Source organism: Larimichthys crocea, chromosome XIX (genome assembly GCF_000972845.2).
Source record: "Larimichthys crocea isolate SSNF chromosome XIX, L_crocea_2.0, whole genome shotgun sequence".
NCBI lineage: Eukaryota > Metazoa > Chordata > Actinopteri > Sciaenidae > Larimichthys > Larimichthys crocea.
The window spans coordinates 6,936,051-6,955,078 of NC_040029.1; the positions used below are offsets into that span (position 1 = coordinate 6,936,051).

The 19,028-nt window shown below is 39.5% G+C and overlaps 2 protein-coding genes across 9 annotated transcripts in view; one reads left to right on the forward strand and one right to left on the reverse strand.

Moving 5' to 3' along the window:
- The window catches only part of mbd5 (methyl-CpG binding domain protein 5), a 25,509-nt gene extending 15,269 nt beyond the window's left edge, over positions 1-10,240 (reverse strand). For all 3 annotated transcript variants that reach the window (XR_003464286.1, XR_003464287.1, XM_027291794.1), the window contains exons 1-2: positions 9,932-10,240; positions 2,791-3,417 (exon numbers count right to left, since the gene is read on the reverse strand). Coding sequence is in view for 1 of the 3 variants with exons in the window: in XM_027291794.1 (XP_027147595.1) it covers positions 2,791-2,903 (113 nt within the window). In the remaining 2 variants the exon portion in view is untranslated. The remainder of the gene's footprint in view (positions 1-2,790; positions 3,418-9,931) is intronic.
- orc4 (origin recognition complex, subunit 4) lies at positions 9,505-18,229 on the forward strand. 6 transcript variants are annotated; one of them, XM_019260808.2, is made up of 16 exons: positions 9,505-9,617; positions 14,458-14,596; positions 14,675-14,730; positions 14,877-14,937; positions 15,016-15,092; positions 15,822-15,912; positions 16,019-16,094; positions 16,179-16,264; positions 16,346-16,394; positions 16,483-16,634; positions 16,716-16,889; positions 17,012-17,098; positions 17,326-17,434; positions 17,527-17,622; positions 17,709-17,776; positions 17,862-18,044. In XM_019260808.2, exons 4-16 carry the CDS (start codon positions 14,881-14,883, stop codon positions 18,042-18,044), a joined length of 1,305 nt encoding a protein of 434 aa, XP_019116353.2. In that variant the 5' UTR covers positions 9,505-9,617; positions 14,458-14,596; positions 14,675-14,730; positions 14,877-14,880. The 6 variants fall into 6 exon arrangements, with proteins under 6 accessions (XP_019116353.2, XP_019116356.2, XP_019116352.2 ...); XM_019260811.2 differs by having other exon boundaries at positions 14,880-14,937; XM_019260807.2 differs by lacking the exon at positions 14,675-14,730.
- The last annotated feature ends 799 nt before the right edge of the window (positions 18,230-19,028 follow it).

The following is a 19,028-nucleotide window of genomic DNA, read 5'->3' on the forward strand; positions in this document are numbered from 1 at the left end:
TGAGGCTCCTGAAAACCGATAATATTTTGCATTTAACTCGACGCTTTTATGCGGAAATATTACAAAAGGTTCAGTTCTCCTACTGCAAATTTATTCCTGACTCAGAAGAAGAAAGGAAGCCATTGCTCACTGAAATGCTCCACTGACAAGACACACACATGATTCTTTTTTTTTTTTTTGGTGGGTTAGCAGCTCCTTGAGGAAGGTTTTGCTGCAGGTTTTACAAGCTTGCAAACATGAAATCAAGTCAAATCCTCCCACGCCATTGTGCTACACCACAGTGGAATTCTTTCATCCATATCAATTAAAAACAATCAGATAATCAATACATCATTTCATCATTTTGTTTTGTTATAGCAGCTGGTGCAGCAGTATTCATAAATTCAAGGGCTGGAATACCTTGAAAATGTCCTCCCCTTTTTAACAAAGTGCTTAAAAAGTGCTTGAAATTCAAATGAACCACATAACGCTGTCTTATATTTTGATCGAGTCATAATTAAAATTGCTCAGCTACAAAAAAAAATTCTGACTCGTCACTGTCTCTCTCTCTCCTTTCTTCCTCGCCTTAATGAGAACGTTACTGAAAACTAAATCAGCACGGAAGTGTAAATTTAACCCAGCACGGCTGGAAGTTGATCTCGGTAGTCGGAATTGGCTTTTTGACCGACTGCTGACTCCTCACTCCTGCAGGACCTGCAAGTGATCAGCAACTGCTTGGCTTGAAATAAAGTCTGCTGTCGGACACATTTTGGTCTTCTTTGTCGTGGCTTAAAAACTGATGTTTGGTCTCAACTCAAACCGGTGCTTCTGCAGTTTATGATCCACTAAAGCACGATATGATGTGAGTTAAGCTCTGTTTTAGTTAGCTTCGCATCTTGACCGGAAGGAAACCTGCTGCATTGACGGAAGGAAAGCTGGAAAATTATCCCAAATGTTCTCAAATCATTCTTCCTTATATTTTTTCATCTTTTGTGATGGAAAAAAACCCCATTTATGCCACTGTGATGTTTTCACATAATGGACAAATGTGGTGTTTCTTTGTTCACCCAATTCCTGACCAAAAAACAGGAACATTGAAGGACTAAAAGTAAACATTTGGATGTTTATGCCTCTGCCATGAGAGGCAGCGCAGTGCCCAAAAACATTGGGGAAAGCCTGAAAAATACCTGCAAGGAAACATTTCAAATGTGTCACCTACAAAAGAGCAACAGTAGTGGGTCCTATCAAACATAAGTTTGACAAAACCAGTGGATGAATCATCAGTAAAAGCTGCTGTGGAAGTACCTACTGTGAGGATCTTCAGTCGCACATCTCTGAAGCTAACGCACACCTTCTATGTAAAATAACGTGAGCGAATAACAAGTGTGCGGTGACAGTATCAGGCCACGGTCACAGAAGTAGACAGGATTCTTTCCAACACCCAAAATAAACCTGACACCAGCCAACTGCTTTAGTTCATTGTGGCTGGTAAATACATGTGCTGGTCTTCATATGCCGGAGAGGACACCAAACATGCTGGTAAAAGATCCAACTCATTAGACAGCCAAGTCCCTGTTGCACAATTTGAATGGATTTTAGAAACAAAACGACTTTAAAAGATGATGAATGATGGATCGCCATTTTCAAAAATCTACCAAGCAAAGATGTGGGCTGCAGTTTACCTGTGTCAAGGGATCACTTACTGTTTACCAACAGCCTCTCAAAGCAGATCTTTACAGCTAATACAGAGCAGCTTCACCAGAGCGGCTGAGGGAATAACCACACCGAAGGCAACATCATCAAAAGTCCCATTTTTGTTCACCCACTGCAATAAACAAACTTGTTGGGCCTTCTGTGAGTTTAACGGATTCTGACAGAAAAATCGAATAATTTAAGCCGCTTATTGTCCAAAATTGTGGAACAAACCCTGTTTTAGGTTCTCAGACGTGAGGATTTGCTTCTTGTCTGTGTTGTCTTTGAATTATGGGTTGTTGTTGATGCAAAGTCATTAAATTCATAGTGTAGATGGGGGTCGGGAAGCCCCCAGTTTGGAGAAGCAGCAACAAAATATACAGGTACATATATTAAGAATACTTTCACCGATTGACCTCACCGTCAGACGGCCATTTAAAATGGGAAACAAACATTCACATCAATCTATGTTGTAATATTCTAAATATAGCAAAAACAAAAAATTCTATTTGCAAAAATTGCTAAAATATTTAATAATTTTGCTGTGGCGCCAAGCTTGCACTTGTTAGCTTCCTTGTTGATCTTCCTGTCCATTCTTGTCTAGTTTTCCAAGAGGCATGCTGACCACCGTCTACTGCAGGTAACACTGACTTTAGGTAATACCTCACACAACCCCACTTCAAGTAACGCAAACTATCCCTTCAAGGAAACACGTAGCTTCATTTCAGTTAAATGAGCTTTATATCCAGACCCTTACAGCCCCCCTGAGTGCCCACAATTAACAAAATATCAGAGCTGAAATGATTAAATAGATGAATTGTTAAAGAAATACCAAAAAGTTCTGGTTCCGGCCTCTTCAATGTGATTATTTGCTTTTTTTGTGTGTTATAGTAGAAGTTAAATATCTTTTGTTGTTGGTCACATAATCTTGAACATTTTTCTAACATTCAATAGATGATACAATAAACAAATTAATCAAGAAAATAATCATCATGTTGGTCGATAATAAAAATGATTGTTAGTTGCTGTCATAGACAAACTCCTTACAACTCCAAACAGAGATTTTCCTCTTCACTCGACCCCAAAAGGCAGACCTGTTTGACGGAGAGAGGTTCTTACCTCATGTATATGACCCCGCCGCCATGCTCCACCTTTCGCTGCCAGCCAATGGGGACCTGGACAGGGACAGCCTGCCTCTCATCCCCCGCCTCACAGTCCTTTCCGCCATTCATTGCTCCACTGGTTTTACGCTCGACACCTCAGAGGTATATATATCAGACATCAACCAGTGTCTTCGCAATGCACGTCATGTTCGTCTTCCAATGCCGTGGTGGTGGTGGAGGAGGAGGAAGAGGTGGAAGGGTTGGTGGTGGTGGGAAGGTTTGCAGAGATGGGTGGGTTATGCTCGAACGTAGGATTCTGCTCTCGGGCGGAGCTGATGGGGTGGTCGGGTAGGTAGGGTGAGGCGAGCTCACGGCAGACCCTACCCTTTGAGCTGCTTCATGGCTACGGTGCTGAATGCTGCATGGACTTCCATTACTGCATCTTGTCGTTTAGAGCCATCCGACTCGGGAAGATGCTGGCTGAAAATGTGAAGTCGGGAGCCGGCGAGCGCTGTGCTTTCACGGGAAGGTCTTTTATGATTAATGTTTTGCCGCCCTGGATACAGTCCCTCAGTTGGACAATTAGACTGTATTCAACATATTGGTTCCCAAACGCAGTTGGGTAGTGGTATTCCCATGGTTCCTGTGTGGGCAGAACAGAGGGGGGAATGAATTAATGGTCAATACGGTCCATTTTCTTTGCATGAGTAAAAGTCTATTATTTAATCTGCTCTGGGAGTGAAAGGCAGAAATTGTATAGAAGCCTCTTTAAAGTATTTTCATCTCCAACCAACTTCTTCTATTGTCCTATTGAAAGGCAAAATTCAAAATTATTGTCGGAAAAGCTCTTCTCAAATGTTTTACTACAATAACTGAGATTACCAATCAGCTATAATTAAGTTGAAAAACATCCTTCATTATTTTTAGTCCTGATACTGGTCAGTCTCCTGCTGAGACATCCTGACAATTAAATTGATTTTGTCTGAATTAAGCTAACGATTAGTTGGCTGTCACAATACAAAAAGAGAATTATTAAGTTGAAAAGGCTTGTTTTATTTTGAATAAAACCATTTGTTGTCTGCAACTTTTTGTTTGGACCAGTTCAAATTTAATGGTGGGCAAAATGGTCAAAACCACCAGTAGAGCTTCAACGATCGACAGAATTGGTCAACTGAGAAAAAACATTGATGGATTAATTGATATTATTATCAATGAATGGAGTCAGACAATCCAATATTTTGTAATGCAGCAATCAGTAACGATGTTATTCACTCAATCTGCTGGCTGCTGTTTGTTCCTTCGTAGTTTCTGTGGTTCAATCATTTGAAAGTACGGCACAAAATTGGTAGATTTGCTTCACGCTCCAACAATGGTAATCCATTGTTTGGCTGGTAAAATTTAAACATCCACTCTTTGGCTGGTCATTAATCATTAATTTTGCACCCAACTTGGGAGGCTCCGATATAGGCTGCGTTCATACAAGCTGCATAAAGAAATGTATGAAATAGGGTCAGGCAAAAAGGTGAACTCAGCTCAGCTTTTGCCACAACAAGACTGCTGGTCTTTGTAATGTGAACACCATATTTATACAGTTTACCAAGCGTTTGTAGCAGCAATGGATAAAATAACTTCATTTCTTTGCGCGGTTTTAACTAACAAAGTCTTAAATTCTCTAATTTAATATTTTTACTGGGCTTCCTGGGTCATTTTCTGTGCCAAAAACTGCAGTTCCTCAAACGTCAACTTGAGGCTGGCTCCAGAAGTGAGTCAGTCTCCATATGTCCCCATGTTAAAATGTTCAACTTCACAGCAGAAATAAACATGTTTACAGCCTGGTACAAAGAACAGTTTTGGTCTCTATAGCTAATTTCCCGTTCATGACAACTGTACTGAGGGAGAATTTTTATACAACTCACCTGTTCAAATTATATTAAGGCTTAAAGTTATGCAGAATTAACAGTGTGGAGCTGGTGGAAGCAGGACGACCAAGATGGTGACGTCCAGAGCCACCACACTCTCACGGATATCATGGAGACTGCGTCCATGTTTTATACAGTTTATGGTTTTAATGCACCTTTTCAGTTTGAGTACCTGCTTAGATATAGTTTCTACTTGGTGTACCCAAAGTGCAACATTATATTTACAATAAACTAAAAGATCCGATCAGGCTTTATACAGCCAACACTGATCAATTTAATCAACCCAAATACTGATCTTGCAGATCAGCTCAGGATATCAGCACATACATTAAAAAGGCTTCTCATCTCATGGTGCAAACCGCTTTAAAATCTAACTCAACTGTGACATAAAGACATATTGTATCATCAAAATATGACGCACAGAAAGACAACAACAAAAATCCATTCGATTTTTACTCAGCGGTATGAGCAGTTGTTCCTCCTGCCTCAGAGAGTGAATTTCAAACACCGGTAGAAGCTCATCAAAGCTGGCAAATCGAGCTGAATTCGGTGTGTGAGTGATGGGAGCTCCATGCAAAGCCTCCACTCAGCCGCCGGTGCTGCTGACTCATAACTGCCCTGTGAGCTGCTGAGACCAAACCCAGTGACACTAGAGAGGTACGGAGGGTAAAAAAAAACAAAACACAAAACGAGGCAGCAGATGAACGTATGCTGTTTATCTCGAAAGACGCAGCGGCGACAATCATCTCGAGAGAAGTGCGTGGCGTCCTAGCAGGGAAACCACGACATCGTTAAAATCTCATTTCCCAGAACTCCATGTTTAAACGCAGAGGGAACAGAGAAAACATAATTTCTATTGTTGCGTTCACACTGGAGGAAAAAAACTAATTATTTTCCCCAAACAGTTTTGAAGACGTCTCCGCCTATGACGAGTGTTTAACCCTAGGTTTGCTCGAATCAGAAATATACAAGAGAGGGGAGGCATGTGCAGCAAAAGTCCTGGACCAGATTCAAACCAAAGACATTTTGATTAAAGATTACATAGGTGCCTTAGCCAAATGACTTCATCCTAACCTTTGGCAAAGCAACACTCCCTAAATCTGCCACCTTGCTAATGTAAAAGCCCAAATTTAAATCTCAACTCTAACCGTTTTTACTGCCCCATCCCTCCCCAACATTTCCCCACTTCTCAAGAACTAACACGTCCAAATTACATAGAGTACCTTCTAATCTGTAACCTTTTAGCGCAGGCTGATCTTTTTTAAGATTACGGAGGTTTTTTTTTGGCCTTTTCACATTTATTGTTCACTGCAACAAGAAAGAGACAGACGGGGAGAAAACGACAGAGAGGTGGTCGAAGTCAGGACATTGTGAGTACATGAAAACCTGCCAGAAACGCAGCGTGAATTCAATTATTACTCCTCGGGAAACATCTTAAGGTGGATTTATTTTTTTCTATGAAAAAGGTCCAGCTAAAACTGGTGGTTGATGTACCATTCTTCAAAACTATGACTGCATGTCGGGGCTACAGATATACAACGTGGAGGATACAAGAAGCTTGGGTTGCTTGGCTTTTTTTCAACAAGCTGGTGATCACAAAGCTGGCGTTAAGGAAGACGCTGAGTAGTCTTCCCTATAGCTGCAACATTAGACACATATTTTGATAATCAATTAATCATTTTGAGTAATTTTTCTGTCCAAATTCTCTGATTTTAGCTTCTGAAATTGTTTCTTCGGCCCTCAATGACCGTGAACTTAATCTCTTTGGGTTGTGGACAAAAAAAACCCTTAAAAGGACATCACATTCGGCTTTGGGAAACATTTTCTGGACCAAATATCTGATCAATTTAATCAAGAAAATGATCTACAGATGAATCGATAATGAAAATGATTGGTGTCTCAGACAGATGTAGACATTGTGAAATATGTTACCCAGATTTCACTCCAGTTATACAAGAAGCCCACCATCACTCCCCATTACAATATGACGTTTAACGGGTGCTGAACTACAAATCAAATCACGTGACCTCTTTAGCTTTAACATCAATCAAATTGGACTTAGATATATGGCAGACATTGATTATTGATAAACTGTCGAATCTATAGCTGACGGGAGGTTTTTTTTGGCAGATTACGCTGAGCACACAAGGTATTACTGTCATGTAAATCGTATAATAAGCACGTAGCTGCGATTGCAATGGCAAAATATGACTCTTCATTAACTGATAACCTGAATTCAACTCAAGACGGAGAGCCCCGCTGCAGCTTTTCAAGAGACGCCGACGAGAATCATCACATTTAAAAGGCTTCGTAATAAAGCGGCATACTGCTGTGAAGTACGCGTGACAAGAGCGATTAAAAACAATAACACTCTGGATTTATTGGAGGTTTAGAGGCGACAACTCCACGGTTGAAATCCAAAGACGCATCAAGCTTGACGATTACAGGAGAAACAATTATTTTAAATATATAGACGGGAAATTGTGCAGCAGTCGAACAGTCCTCCTGTTCTTCTGACTGCAGAGGCGATGGCTACATTTGTTATTTCTGTGATACTTAAGATCAGTGATCGATCTGGCGGCATCAAGAGAAGGATTTTGCACAGAATTTGACTGTGAAAGCAGATCCTTTTAATCTTTTAATAAAATGTTCCCCGAAGTCTCGTTGTTTTAGGGACAAATGCTCTTTATCAATGACAGAGAGAGTAACGTGGACCTCGACAACGTCACCGCAGAGTGCAGTAAAATGGATTTCATACATTTTGTAAGGCAAATCTGACCCATTTAAAAAGTTCAACAATGAAAAGAATAACTGAAATCTGAATGATTTCCCATTTTCCTCCCCAACGTATGATTGGAAACATTTTGTCTTGAGCGGGGAAGCAGCAAGTTTTGGCACAAACAGGCCACGCATGTGACGGGACTCGAACACAGTTTGGACTCGATCCAGCCGCTAACTTCATACGTGCAGCGTGCAACAAGAAGACATAAATACAGGAGACTTACAGCCATGCAGAGAATGTTAAAAAAAAACATGTTTTAGATAAGAAACCGCAAAAAAAACAAGTGAAACCACAGCCAAAAGACTGAGTAACTGGATTTGTGGTCCATTTAGGATGGCAGTTTATGTAAATTTTAAAAGATATGATCAGACAACTTAGCCTCGAATTACAAATTCAAGAGGTGGTTTTCTTTTTCTCGTGTCCTGGTATCATCAAAACAGTTCATATTGTGATCTTTTTGTTATTTAATGTCATTAATGCATCGTAACAGCTCTTCATAGTCGGGATAATGAAACCTTTGTGTCTGGAATTCACTTTTCCTGACTCATCCTGACCAGAACAAGTAAACAAGCTTTTTTTTTTTTTTTTTTTAAATCTAGCAGCTGTTAAACTTTCCCCCGCAGAACAAGATCCTAAAACAATGACAACAACAAAAGTTTTCCAGCATTTAGGCTAGATGATGGTGACTTTAACGCAGAATACTAAAGCTAATAAGAAGTGATGAGGTGAGAGGATCGCCTTAAAATTACTTAAAGTCACGTTATATGCAGATGAATCCTGTGTTTGGCTCTAGCTGACATGGACAGGCAGGATCACAAATAATGTATTTATGATCAGATTATTGCTCGTTTTGCAGGTGAATTAAGTGCCATGATGTGTCGCTTTAGGTTTATCATGCAAGATGCGCATTATAAGGTTGACTGAGCGGGTTTACGGTTAAATAAATACCACTTGTGAGCATTTATATCAGCATTTCGAGCTGTCCGGGGTTTGTCAAATAAACCAAGAGTGGGGGAAGAGGTAGAAATGTAAGTAACCTGCACAAAGCATGCACTGTTTGTGCTTTACCTGCCGAACAAGAACCTAAAACGATGACAGCGATGCAAGTGTTTGGATCGTGGTAAATTTCACGCCTTTAATCTGAGTACTAAGAAGCTATCGCCTTAAAATTATAAAGGTCCAGTGGTCTCACCACATTAGTCATGTGTAATATATGCAGATAGATAGCAGGTGGTGTGGACAAGCAGGTTACAATCACAAATGATATATTTAAGCACATACGATGTGTCACCTTGTATGCCAACAGTGCTTGGGGAGGTTTATTAGAACATTATATGGTTGACTAGGCAGGTTTACGGTTTTAAAAAAACGCATTTGCTGCATTAATATTACCATTTAGAGCTGCCCCGGTGTCTAAAAATGCATTAACACTGAGCCAACAGGGTTTGTCATATGCTGTCAAATAAAGTAAGAGTGAGGAAGAGTGCAGTAACCTGCACAAAGCGTGCACTGTTTGTGGACTGCAACATGCACATACACTGCTCCAGTTAGATTAATTCTCCACCGAGCATTTAAATCTCTTATGGAGGAGCTGAGGCTATAGCTTCAAGGGGGTGAATTAGCCATATTGTCCTGCAGCAGCAGCAGCAGCCTTCAAAGTTGACAGCTACACAAGTTGGCTAAGCTACATGACAAGACTTTTTTTTAAACATATATATTTTATATATGTTTAAATAACCCCTCTCTCTCTCCACAAAACATGTTTGTGTACATAACCTGAAACGTATAGATAATTAGCTCTGGGGTTAGCCTCGTTGGACCTGTCTTGTTTTATCAACTGAGCTTTTTTTTTTTTTTTTAAATTAACGTCTCAGCGACAGCTAAAAAAAAAGGGGTGTTGGTTTTAAACTCCCGTCGTTTTAAAAGGTGACAAAAGTGTCAACAAGCGGGCTCGGTTCTGTCTTGTGCTTTTTTTTTTTTTTTTTTTTGGATGCAGCAAACCGTCAGCTGTCTGGCGACCGTTGGTTAGCTCCAGCAACCAACCAACGGTCGCCAACGGTTGTAACGATAATGAATTAGAGGGCGAGCTAATAACGGTTTAGCATTTATTCGGAGCACCGAGCACACTTCATATTTATCGAGGTAAGAAAACAAAAACACACACAGCTAGCAGCAGCCCCCTCCCCGCGTTAGGTTTCAAGTAGGGGCCAAGGCTAGGCTAGGCTAGGCTAAGCAAGGCCAGGGCCAGGGCCGAGTTAGCACGGGTTAGCCTAGCACGCTAACCTAGCCCGTGCAAACGCCGTTGCGTTTGCAGAGAGAGAGGGAGAGAGAGAGAGAGAGAGAAGGAGAGAGAGAGAGAGCGAAGAAGAAGAAGAAGAAGCAGAAGAAGCAGAAGAGAGAGACGCTTTTCAGGGCACCGTCTGCGTCAAATCACACCGTAAACACTCCGCTCTTACCCGGGCATCCCAGCGAATTCACACCGGCGCCGAAACAGTGAATCAGGCGAGCGGCGGTGCGTTTCTGACCTCTGGAAAAATAAGAATAAGAAGCCTGCCCATTAGTTCCCTCTGCCGCTGCTGGTTCTCCTACATTGGGATATTGGAAATGATGGAGAGGCGCCACCGCGCATGCGCGGCAGGAGCGACCAGCAGATGGGAGAGGTGATGCACGTTACCTCTCAGAGCTGCACGAGACGTGCATGGCAAAAGTTTGGGGGTAAAAAAAAAAATATTAAAATGATGGAGAACATCTGGATGCATGGGTGGAGGGGCTCACAGGGAGGTGTAGCTTTCTATTATGGTTCCCACAGGGGAGCCTGGAGGTCTATCTCATATATTTTTTATAAAGCATTCTTATTTCTATGCTCTTTCTTTTTTATTTCTCTTTCTATAGATGTTAACACAATTACATATTTATTTCCTATGCAAATGTTTTTATTTCATTTATACCTTGCATTTATTATTTATATCATGGTCACTTACTTTTGTAATATTATTTATATTATGGTCACTACTCTTGCAATAATATTATTATTTGTATCATGGTCACTTTCTTTTGTAATATTATTTGTATCATGGTCACTTTCTTACATTGCAATATTTCTTACACTATGGTCACTTTACATTACAATACTCTTTTATTTATTGTAAATTACTCTTTTGTTTTGAAAGTTGATAGCTTTTTTCGTGTTTATTGTGTAGGTTATAGATATTTCTCTTTATTGTGTTGTTGTTTTTTTTCTAATTCTGTAGTGTATGCTACACTTTCCTCTGCTGCTGTAACAAGTACATTTCCCCGTGGTGGGATGAATAAAGTAATCTAATCTAATCTAATCTAATCTAATCTAATCTAATCTAATGTTTAATTTTGCTACAAATGTTTAATTTCTCTGTACATATATAAATTTAGATGTATCTCAGGTCAGTTTTAACATATGGTTACTGAGTTATAGGTTAATTCTAATGTATATTTAATGTATGTATGTATCAATCTATTAAGCTTGTAAAAGAGTTTTAGTTGACTTTATCCACTTATATTATAAAGGATACACTAATATTATGACACTAATTTCTCCACTAAAGCCGCAGCTGTTAAGACTTTAATATTATTTCTAGCAGGGTGAAAAACCCTAAGCTATATTTACATTAAAGGCGTTTCAAATAAATATTAACATCTATGTAAAACAGAGTATTTATAATGTTTGTTGATTTTATGTCTACGGAAGCCCCAAGCTGTCATACGTTCATACATTTTATTTCCTCAGTCTCCTCTGCATGTCATTTTTAAATGTCTTTTGTTTCTTTTGACATATTCAGCGTGTTCATACGTGAAAATATCTTGAGATAGAGAGATATGTTTTTATTTTTGAAAAATGGTGTTATATGTTAACTATAAGTCTAACCTCTTAACGATCCATTATCTTATTCAGCCTCTATCCTTCTGTTATATCCCAGAAAACTAGGATATTTTAATATATGACAGCTGGTATGGATATAACAGGCTAATAAAATAAGGATGATTAAAGTTAAGACGTAATGATCAAGTTTTATGTTATAAAATAAACAAACATATCTCTCTATCTCAAGCTATTTTCAAGTATGTACATGATAAATATGTTGTATCAACATTAAAAGAAACAAAAGACCTCTAAAAATGATGTGCAGAACCACCAGCATGCATAAGCCTTTTTAATTTTACCTGATAATTTAAGTGAAGTAAATATTCATTGTCATTAATGCAATAAAACTCACTAATAATAATCCCATAAGCAGTAAAAGAGTTGTTTTACTTATTGCTTTGAGGTATTGTGTCATGTTAGTAAGGCATATTGTGTTAACGAGGTTATTACACTGTGATGTTAATAATTAATTCCATCAACTGGAAGGTTGCACATTAAAACTTATAACACTGGCTGTATTGCATTTTGCTAAAATATTCAAATTTAGGATACAGGATCCAAAAAAAAAAAAAAAAAAAACTGCTGGTCTTTATAGAAATACAGCAGACCAGGTGGTAGAGTCATTGAACAAAATACATTGTTTTATTGTTAAGACTGAATTTTAATATAAAATGTGGACAAATAAAAGAAATAAAAGCTCAGAGAAAGCAGAGTTCAGCCACATGAAGTGAAAAGGAAGATGCAGCTCAGGCTGCAGATGGTTTGTATTTTGTCTGAAGGTCAAACCCGAGGAGACGTTAAATTAATTCAGTGTATGGCTGCTGTAAAAGGAGGCGCTTCATGTATTTTTAAGGGCAAACACAGAGCTGAATGTGAGAGCGGAGAGTTGTATTTTAGAATAATGTGACAGGCTAAATGTGAGCAGAGACTGGGAGACGATTTGCGAGATATCTGGTGGTTTATTGGCGTTTTTTCTTTCAGTCACTCATCCAAAAGCCACAGGAAGCCTTTTAAGTATCTCCAGAGCTTCATCATCATTGTGAATGAGTAAAAGATGTTGTTATGCAGGAAACCCACGAGCCATTCAGATGAACCATCCCTCCTAATTTTACCAGAATCAGAGCGGCGGTGGCAGTTATGGCCTTTAGTTTATAATTACACATAATTCCCTCTGTTATGATGCTACACTGTGCATCACACATCCAAATCTTGTCAGAATTACGCAGATGTTTTGTTTTGATTTTTTAAATTGTTGCTCTATTAAGAGTCTTGGCTGTTTTTTGTGGAAATGGTGGAAAATTGAACAACAAATGAAGACACAAACCTGAGTGTTATTAAAATGATTTACTTAACACTTGTTGGCTATTTTAAAGGTGTTTTTATTCGCAAAAAATACAAACACCAACCCCTGAAATGCCCTGAATATTTGACTTTTTTGTTTAGTTTAAATTTCTGAAATCTGGTTCAACATTTCCACTTGATTAAACCGTATAAAATAAGTACATAAATATAAAGTTTTACCTTAATCAAGCAGCAGGAAACAGTGAATTAGTTGGGGACTATTTCAAACGGCGGATTAATCCACATTTGGTACTCCAGTGAGTATTTGCAGCAGCAGGACTGTGTGTGGTCAAAACAGACTACATGTATGTACATGTGTGTGTATGTGTATGTGTGTGTGTGTGTGTGTGTGTGTTTATAATGTAGAAACATGTCAGCCAGTGCAGCAGTGTGACTCACTGATGTGGTTTTAATTGTTTTTGGACAACAGTGACGCTCTACGGTGCAGAGGAAATAAATATACATCATATTTGATACATAGTTGGATCAAAAATATAAAGACATGTACTGCCTGTATAACATAACTTAATCTTAATAGATAGATAGATAGATAGATAGATAGATAGATAGATAGATACGCAAACATTAAACATACATTGAAATTATACTACAGTAAACATTAAGTAAACCTATAAGATAGAGCTCTATTTAAAGCTTGCTAAGATAAACTATATAACAGTAAAAATATAAATTTTCATAGAAATAAGATACAAATAGATAAATATATAACTATTTACAATTAAATTATGCAGCATTGCGTGACTATTCAAATTATTATTATTAATAGTAGTAGTAGTATAAGTAGTAATAGTAGTATTATAAGTAGTAATAGTAGTATAAGTAGTAATAGTAGTATTATAAGTAGTAATAGTAGTATAAGTAGTAATAGTAGTATTATAAGTAGTAATAGTATTATAAGTAGTAATAGTAGTATAAGTAGTAGTAGTAGTATTATAAGTAGTAATAGTAGTATAAGTAGTAGTAGTAGTATTATAAGTAGTAATAGTAGTATAAGTAGTAGTAGTAGTATAAGTAGTAATAGTAGTATAAGTAGTAGTAGTAGTATTATAAGTAGTAATAGTAGTATAAGTAGTAGTAGTAGTATTATAAGTAGTAATAGTAGTATAAGTAGTAGTAGTAGTATTATAAGTAGTAATAGTAGTATAAGTAGTAGTAGTAGTATTATAAGTAGTAATAGTAGTATAAGTAGTAGTAGTAGTATTATAAGTAGTAATAGTAGTATAAGTAGTAGTAGTAGTATTATAAGTAGTAATAGTAGTATAAGTAGTAGTAGTAGTATTATAAGTAGTAATAGTAGTATAAGTAGTAGTAGTAGTATTATAAGTAGTAATAGTAGTATAAGTAGTAGTAGTAGTATTATAAGTAGTAATAGTAGTATAAGTAGTAGTAGTAGTATTATAAGTAGTAATAGTAGTATAAGTAGTAGTAGTAGTATTATAAGTAGTAATAGTAGTATAAGTAGTAATAGTAGTATTATAAGTAGTAATAGTAGTATAAGTAGTAGTAGTAGTATTATAAGTAGTAATAGTAGTATAAGTAGTAGTAGTAGTATTATAAGTAGTAATAGTAGTATAAGTAGTAGTAGTAGTATAAGTAGTAATAGTAGTATAAGTAGTAGTAGTAGTATTATAAGTAGTAGTAGTAGTATTATAAGTATGACTGTGTATTTATGGTTAGATGCCACACACTGTTTATATCAGTGCTCCACTATCCCGTTCTCAGCCAATCAGAAGCTCGCCCAATCCGAGGCTCAGCCAATCAGAGCCGGAGAAGCAGGAAGTCGTCATCGCTGGCAGCGCAGTATTCGCGCGAAGATTGAGAGCTGTCCCGCCCTGTGCCGCGTGTTTACCTCTTCCTTCAGGTATGTTTTCATCTTTACCTGCACGCTCACACACCTGTAGACAAACTAACGTCACTTTAACGACGTCACGACTCATAGTGACCGGCGTGAAGCGAGCTAAGTGCGGCTAACGAGCCTCGGAGACGCATCCTGCGGTGAGTCTGGGCTAAAGGTCAAAGACAGAGATAGTTATGGAGCTAAAGCTGTCAACACTGACGAGTTAGAGATTAAATACAGGTGACATGAAGAGGAGGTGTCACCTGTGTGTGTTCTCACCACTGAACCACGTGTGTTTCTGCAGCAGCATGAGTAAGAGGAAGGTGACAGATGCTCATCTGCCTGTAGGAGAATGCATCACACAGGTGTGTATCATCATCTCTCAAAGGTTAAATGACTCTCTGTGATTAATTTTTAATCCATAATGTTTGTTTGTTTTGCAGCTTCAGGAGGTTTTAAGGCGGCGGCTTTGCTGTCAGCAGCTCCCTGACAGACCGGACGGAGTGGAGGCTCAGCACAAGTAGGTTAATGTCATGGATAAATGGATTTTAATGTGTTTTTAGCACTGTTAGAAGAGATATAAAAGGGTAAAACGCACATTTCTAAAAGCCTGGAGAGCTTTAGATGAATAGGTATTGATAAATAACGATTAACCTGCTCATAAAATCCCAAGTTGACATCTTCAAATCGTCTTTTCTGTCAAAAACCTCCAAAATAAACCCTTAATAATGACCTAAAACCAAGCCAGGAGCTGAAACCACAGACTTCTTCTGTGTTTTTGCTTGAAGACCTGACCTCAATGTTCGATTCATTATCAAAATACTTCAAGAAGCTGCAGTTTCCAGGTCTTACAGCGGAAAAAAACGTGTTAACGATGCACACAATCAAATAAAAAAAAAAAAACCTTGAATCTTTAAATAGAAAACCGTAGTAGGATTGTCATCTGTAATAAAGACACGATCTGGGTCTCAGTGTGAGTTTCAGTGACCCAGTTCAGTCGTACCTGGCTGACAGCACTGTCCCAGTTTGTGGGCTGGAAAGTCTCCAGTTCCCAGCTGACTTGGACACAACACAAGCGTTCCCCAGGTGTTGCTCTGCAGAGCAGGTAGTGAAATCCACCTGCAACACTGACGATTTTTCACGTTTGCACTCATTAGATAGAGCGGGTGTAGGTAAAAGAGGTTTTTTTTTTTTTTTTGTTCTGTGATGCATTCTGGGTGTTGGAGTCAAAAAAATGCTGTATTTTCAGACACCTTCTGGAGCTGCTGAGGCGAACGGCCGTCCACGGGGAGAGTAACTCGGTGCTAATCGTCGGCCCCAGGGGAGCTGGAAAAACAATGGTGAGAACACGCGCCTAAAACGGGGCTGAAAAGATGATGAATCGTGTGTGCGTGAACTCCTGGGAGGTTTTATTGTCTGATGGAGTCTGTGTTTTTGTGTCTGCAGCTGCTGAAGTGCGTGTTGAGAGATCTGCTGGAGGAGAAAGAAGTGCAGAAAAACCTGCTGCAGGTTCACCTGAACGGTACTGAAACCTCGTCGTGTTTATACCGATTTAACCGAGCGGTCCGTACGCATAATCACACATTTCTTGCCTTGTTTGCTGCAGGTCTCTTGCAGACTGATGACAGAATAGCGCTCAAAGAAATAACACGGCAACTCAACTTGGAAAACGTCGTCGGCGACAAAGTGTTTGTGAGTATTTTCTGACAGTTTTAACGTAAATGATGTGAAAAAACAAACAAAATAAACCTGTTTTTTTTATTTTTATTTCAGGGGAGTTTCGCAGAGAATCTGGCTTTCTTACTGGAGGCATTGAAGAAAGGTGAAGATTCATCACTGATCCCTTAAATTGTGTTTAAAAAAAAACAAAACTAAAGTGTGACATGCTTGATTTCTGGGTTTCACGTCAGGTGATCGCAGCAGCAGCCGCCCCGTGCTGTTCGTCCTGGATGAGTTTGACCTGTTCGCCCACCACAAGAACCAGACGCTCCTCTACAACCTGTTTGACATCTCCCAGTCCGCCCAGGCTCCCATCGCTGTGGTCGGCATCACCTGCAGACTGGTGAGCCTCCCCCCTTCCAAACCGTTCGAGATAAACCGAGTGCTTAGATTAGATTTAATAAATGACATTTTCCCCGTGCAGGATGTTCTGGAGCTGTTGGAGAAGCGGGTCAAGTCGAGGTTCTCCCACCGTCAGATCCACCTGCTGAGCAGCCCCACGTTCCCTCAGTACGTGGACCGAGTCCGGACTCAGCTCAGCCTGCCGGACGACTTCCCCGACGTCAAGTTCGCAGAGGACTGGAAAGCCAGCGTAAAGGTGAAGCTGACTCAAATCGAATGTGTTGGTCTCCGGGTTCTCCTGAAGGAGGCGCTGTGGGTTTCACAGCTGAGGAGACAAGGAGTCAGTTTGTAGCTTCAGTCTTTGTTTTCTCTCCTCAGAGTCTGTGTGAGGACAAATCAGTGGAGGACGTTTTAAAGAGACACTTCAACTCCAGCAGAGACTTCAGATCAATGCACATGCTGCTGGTACAACCGCCTCACCTCTGCTCCTCCCCTTTCCTTTCTTCTCCTCCTAACCCATATTTTCTTCCTCCTGCCCTGAGAGGAAATGAGGCCTCTCATCTTTCCTTTTACCTCTTCTGTTTCCTCCTCTGCTCCCATCTCACATTTAATCTTTCCTCCACTCATCTCTCCCCCACTCTTTCACCCTCCATGTAAATATCCAGTGTGACTCTTTGCCTTTTGCTTTCCAGATGTTGTGTCTGAGTCGTGTGTCTGTATCTAAACCTGCCATCAGACCTGCAGACCTGCTGGAGGCCAGCAGACTGTGTTTCACTGACTCCAAGGCCAACATGCTGCACGGTAAAAACAAAATCAGAGCAGAGAAAAACACGTTTCACACTTTTGTCCAAGACGTTCACATCTCTTCATATTCGTCCTCTCTCTCTCTTCAGGTCTGTCTATCTTGGAGCTGTGCCTCATCATCGCCATGAAACACCTCAACGACGTCTACGAAGGAGAGCCGTTCAACCTCCAAATGGTTCACAACGGTACGACAACTGGTGATTTAAAAAGGTCAGTCAAACAAAATGAAGATTTTCCTGCTTGTTTATGATCATTTTTCCTCTTTGTTTAGAGTTTAAGAAGTTCCTGCAGAGGAAGTCAAACTCCATGTACAACTTTGACCAGCCTGTCATCATGAAGGTCCGTATAAAGCATTACTTTTCGGAGTTATACTTATATTTTAAAGTCTATATTTTTCATGCCTCGACCTCTCGCCCGTCCTCAGGCCTTCGAGCACCTGCAGCAGCTGGAGCTGATCCGGCCGGTCGACAGCTCCTCGGCCAAAACTCAGAGGGAATACCAGCTCATGAGACTCATGCTAGACCACAGTCAGATCATGGAGGCCCTGCAGAAGTACCCGCAATGCCCCACTGATGTCAAGCAGTGGGCCATGTCGGCCTTCGCCTAGGGACTCTGCGTACATTTGGACTCTTGTTGTTGTTTCAGCACTCTGAAAACAGCTTGAATCAAGGACTGAAATTAAAGACTATCCATGACCTGAATCAGGGAGAACATGTCTACAAATATTTGTTTCATATCACGATTTTTATCTGAGAACTGTAAATGATGAAGAAATAAAGATGTCACAAGTTAAAGTGTGATGCAGTTCATCCGCAGATAAGACTTTAGAATGAATGGCGTTTTCAGCCTTCTCAAATGCATTTTTGGGAGGTTAAAATTTAGTTTTTCTAAATTAAATTGACGAAATGTTTGAGTGGAGAGACGTAACACCTGCTGACTGAACTTACTGGGGTAGTTCTGCAACAAAAAAAACGCAATAAATCCACAGCTATTGACCAGATCGTCATGATTTTTGTCAGATCGAGCACTGTATGTACATTTTCAACAAAGTATGAAATGACACAGGTGAACCAACTTCCTCTGAGCCTTGAAAGTTAAAAAAATAAACCTGGATTTCTGTGGTGGAAACAGGCTTGTGTCATCTACTGAACACTGCCATCTAGTGGTGAAAAACTGCAGGCATCTTTAGCCTGGACAGGAAGTTAGAAAAACCCTCGTCATATAAAAGAAATCAACATTGGTTTCCTGCTAAAAGTGCCATTAACCCTTGTGTATCCGTGTTCAATCATGGCGCATGATGTTTACCTTTCTCTGTTGCGTCCCAGAAAACACACTTCGCATACTGTACATATATGCAGTTAACAGGTCTATTAATACCACACAGAACCACTCGAACATTTTTAGGACTTGGGAGTAGAGTAATGTAGACTGATCAGGCTCTGGCTCGTTCTTCGTCAGTCCTGTGAAGAAGATTCAGTTTTAATTTAAAAATCCAGTTACTTTAACATCAATAATAATTTAATTCAGACGTCCCTGAAGGAGACATTTCATAGTCTTGATCAAGGACACCTCACTTTACGCTGTTCTGGTA

Excerpts from the sequence above, each read along its gene's own strand:
- orc4 (XM_019260808.2), top strand. The coding sequence starts at position 14,881 with ATGAGTAAGAGGAAGGTGACAGATGCTCATCTGCCTGTAGGAGAATGC. Across the intron at positions 17,099-17,325 it reads GATCAATGCACATGCTGCTG|ATGTTGTGTCTGAGTCGTGT; the intron begins GTACAACCGCCT and ends TTTGCTTTCCAG. Across the intron at positions 17,435-17,526 it reads CAAGGCCAACATGCTGCACG|GTCTGTCTATCTTGGAGCTG; the intron begins GTAAAAACAAAA and ends CTCTCTCTTCAG.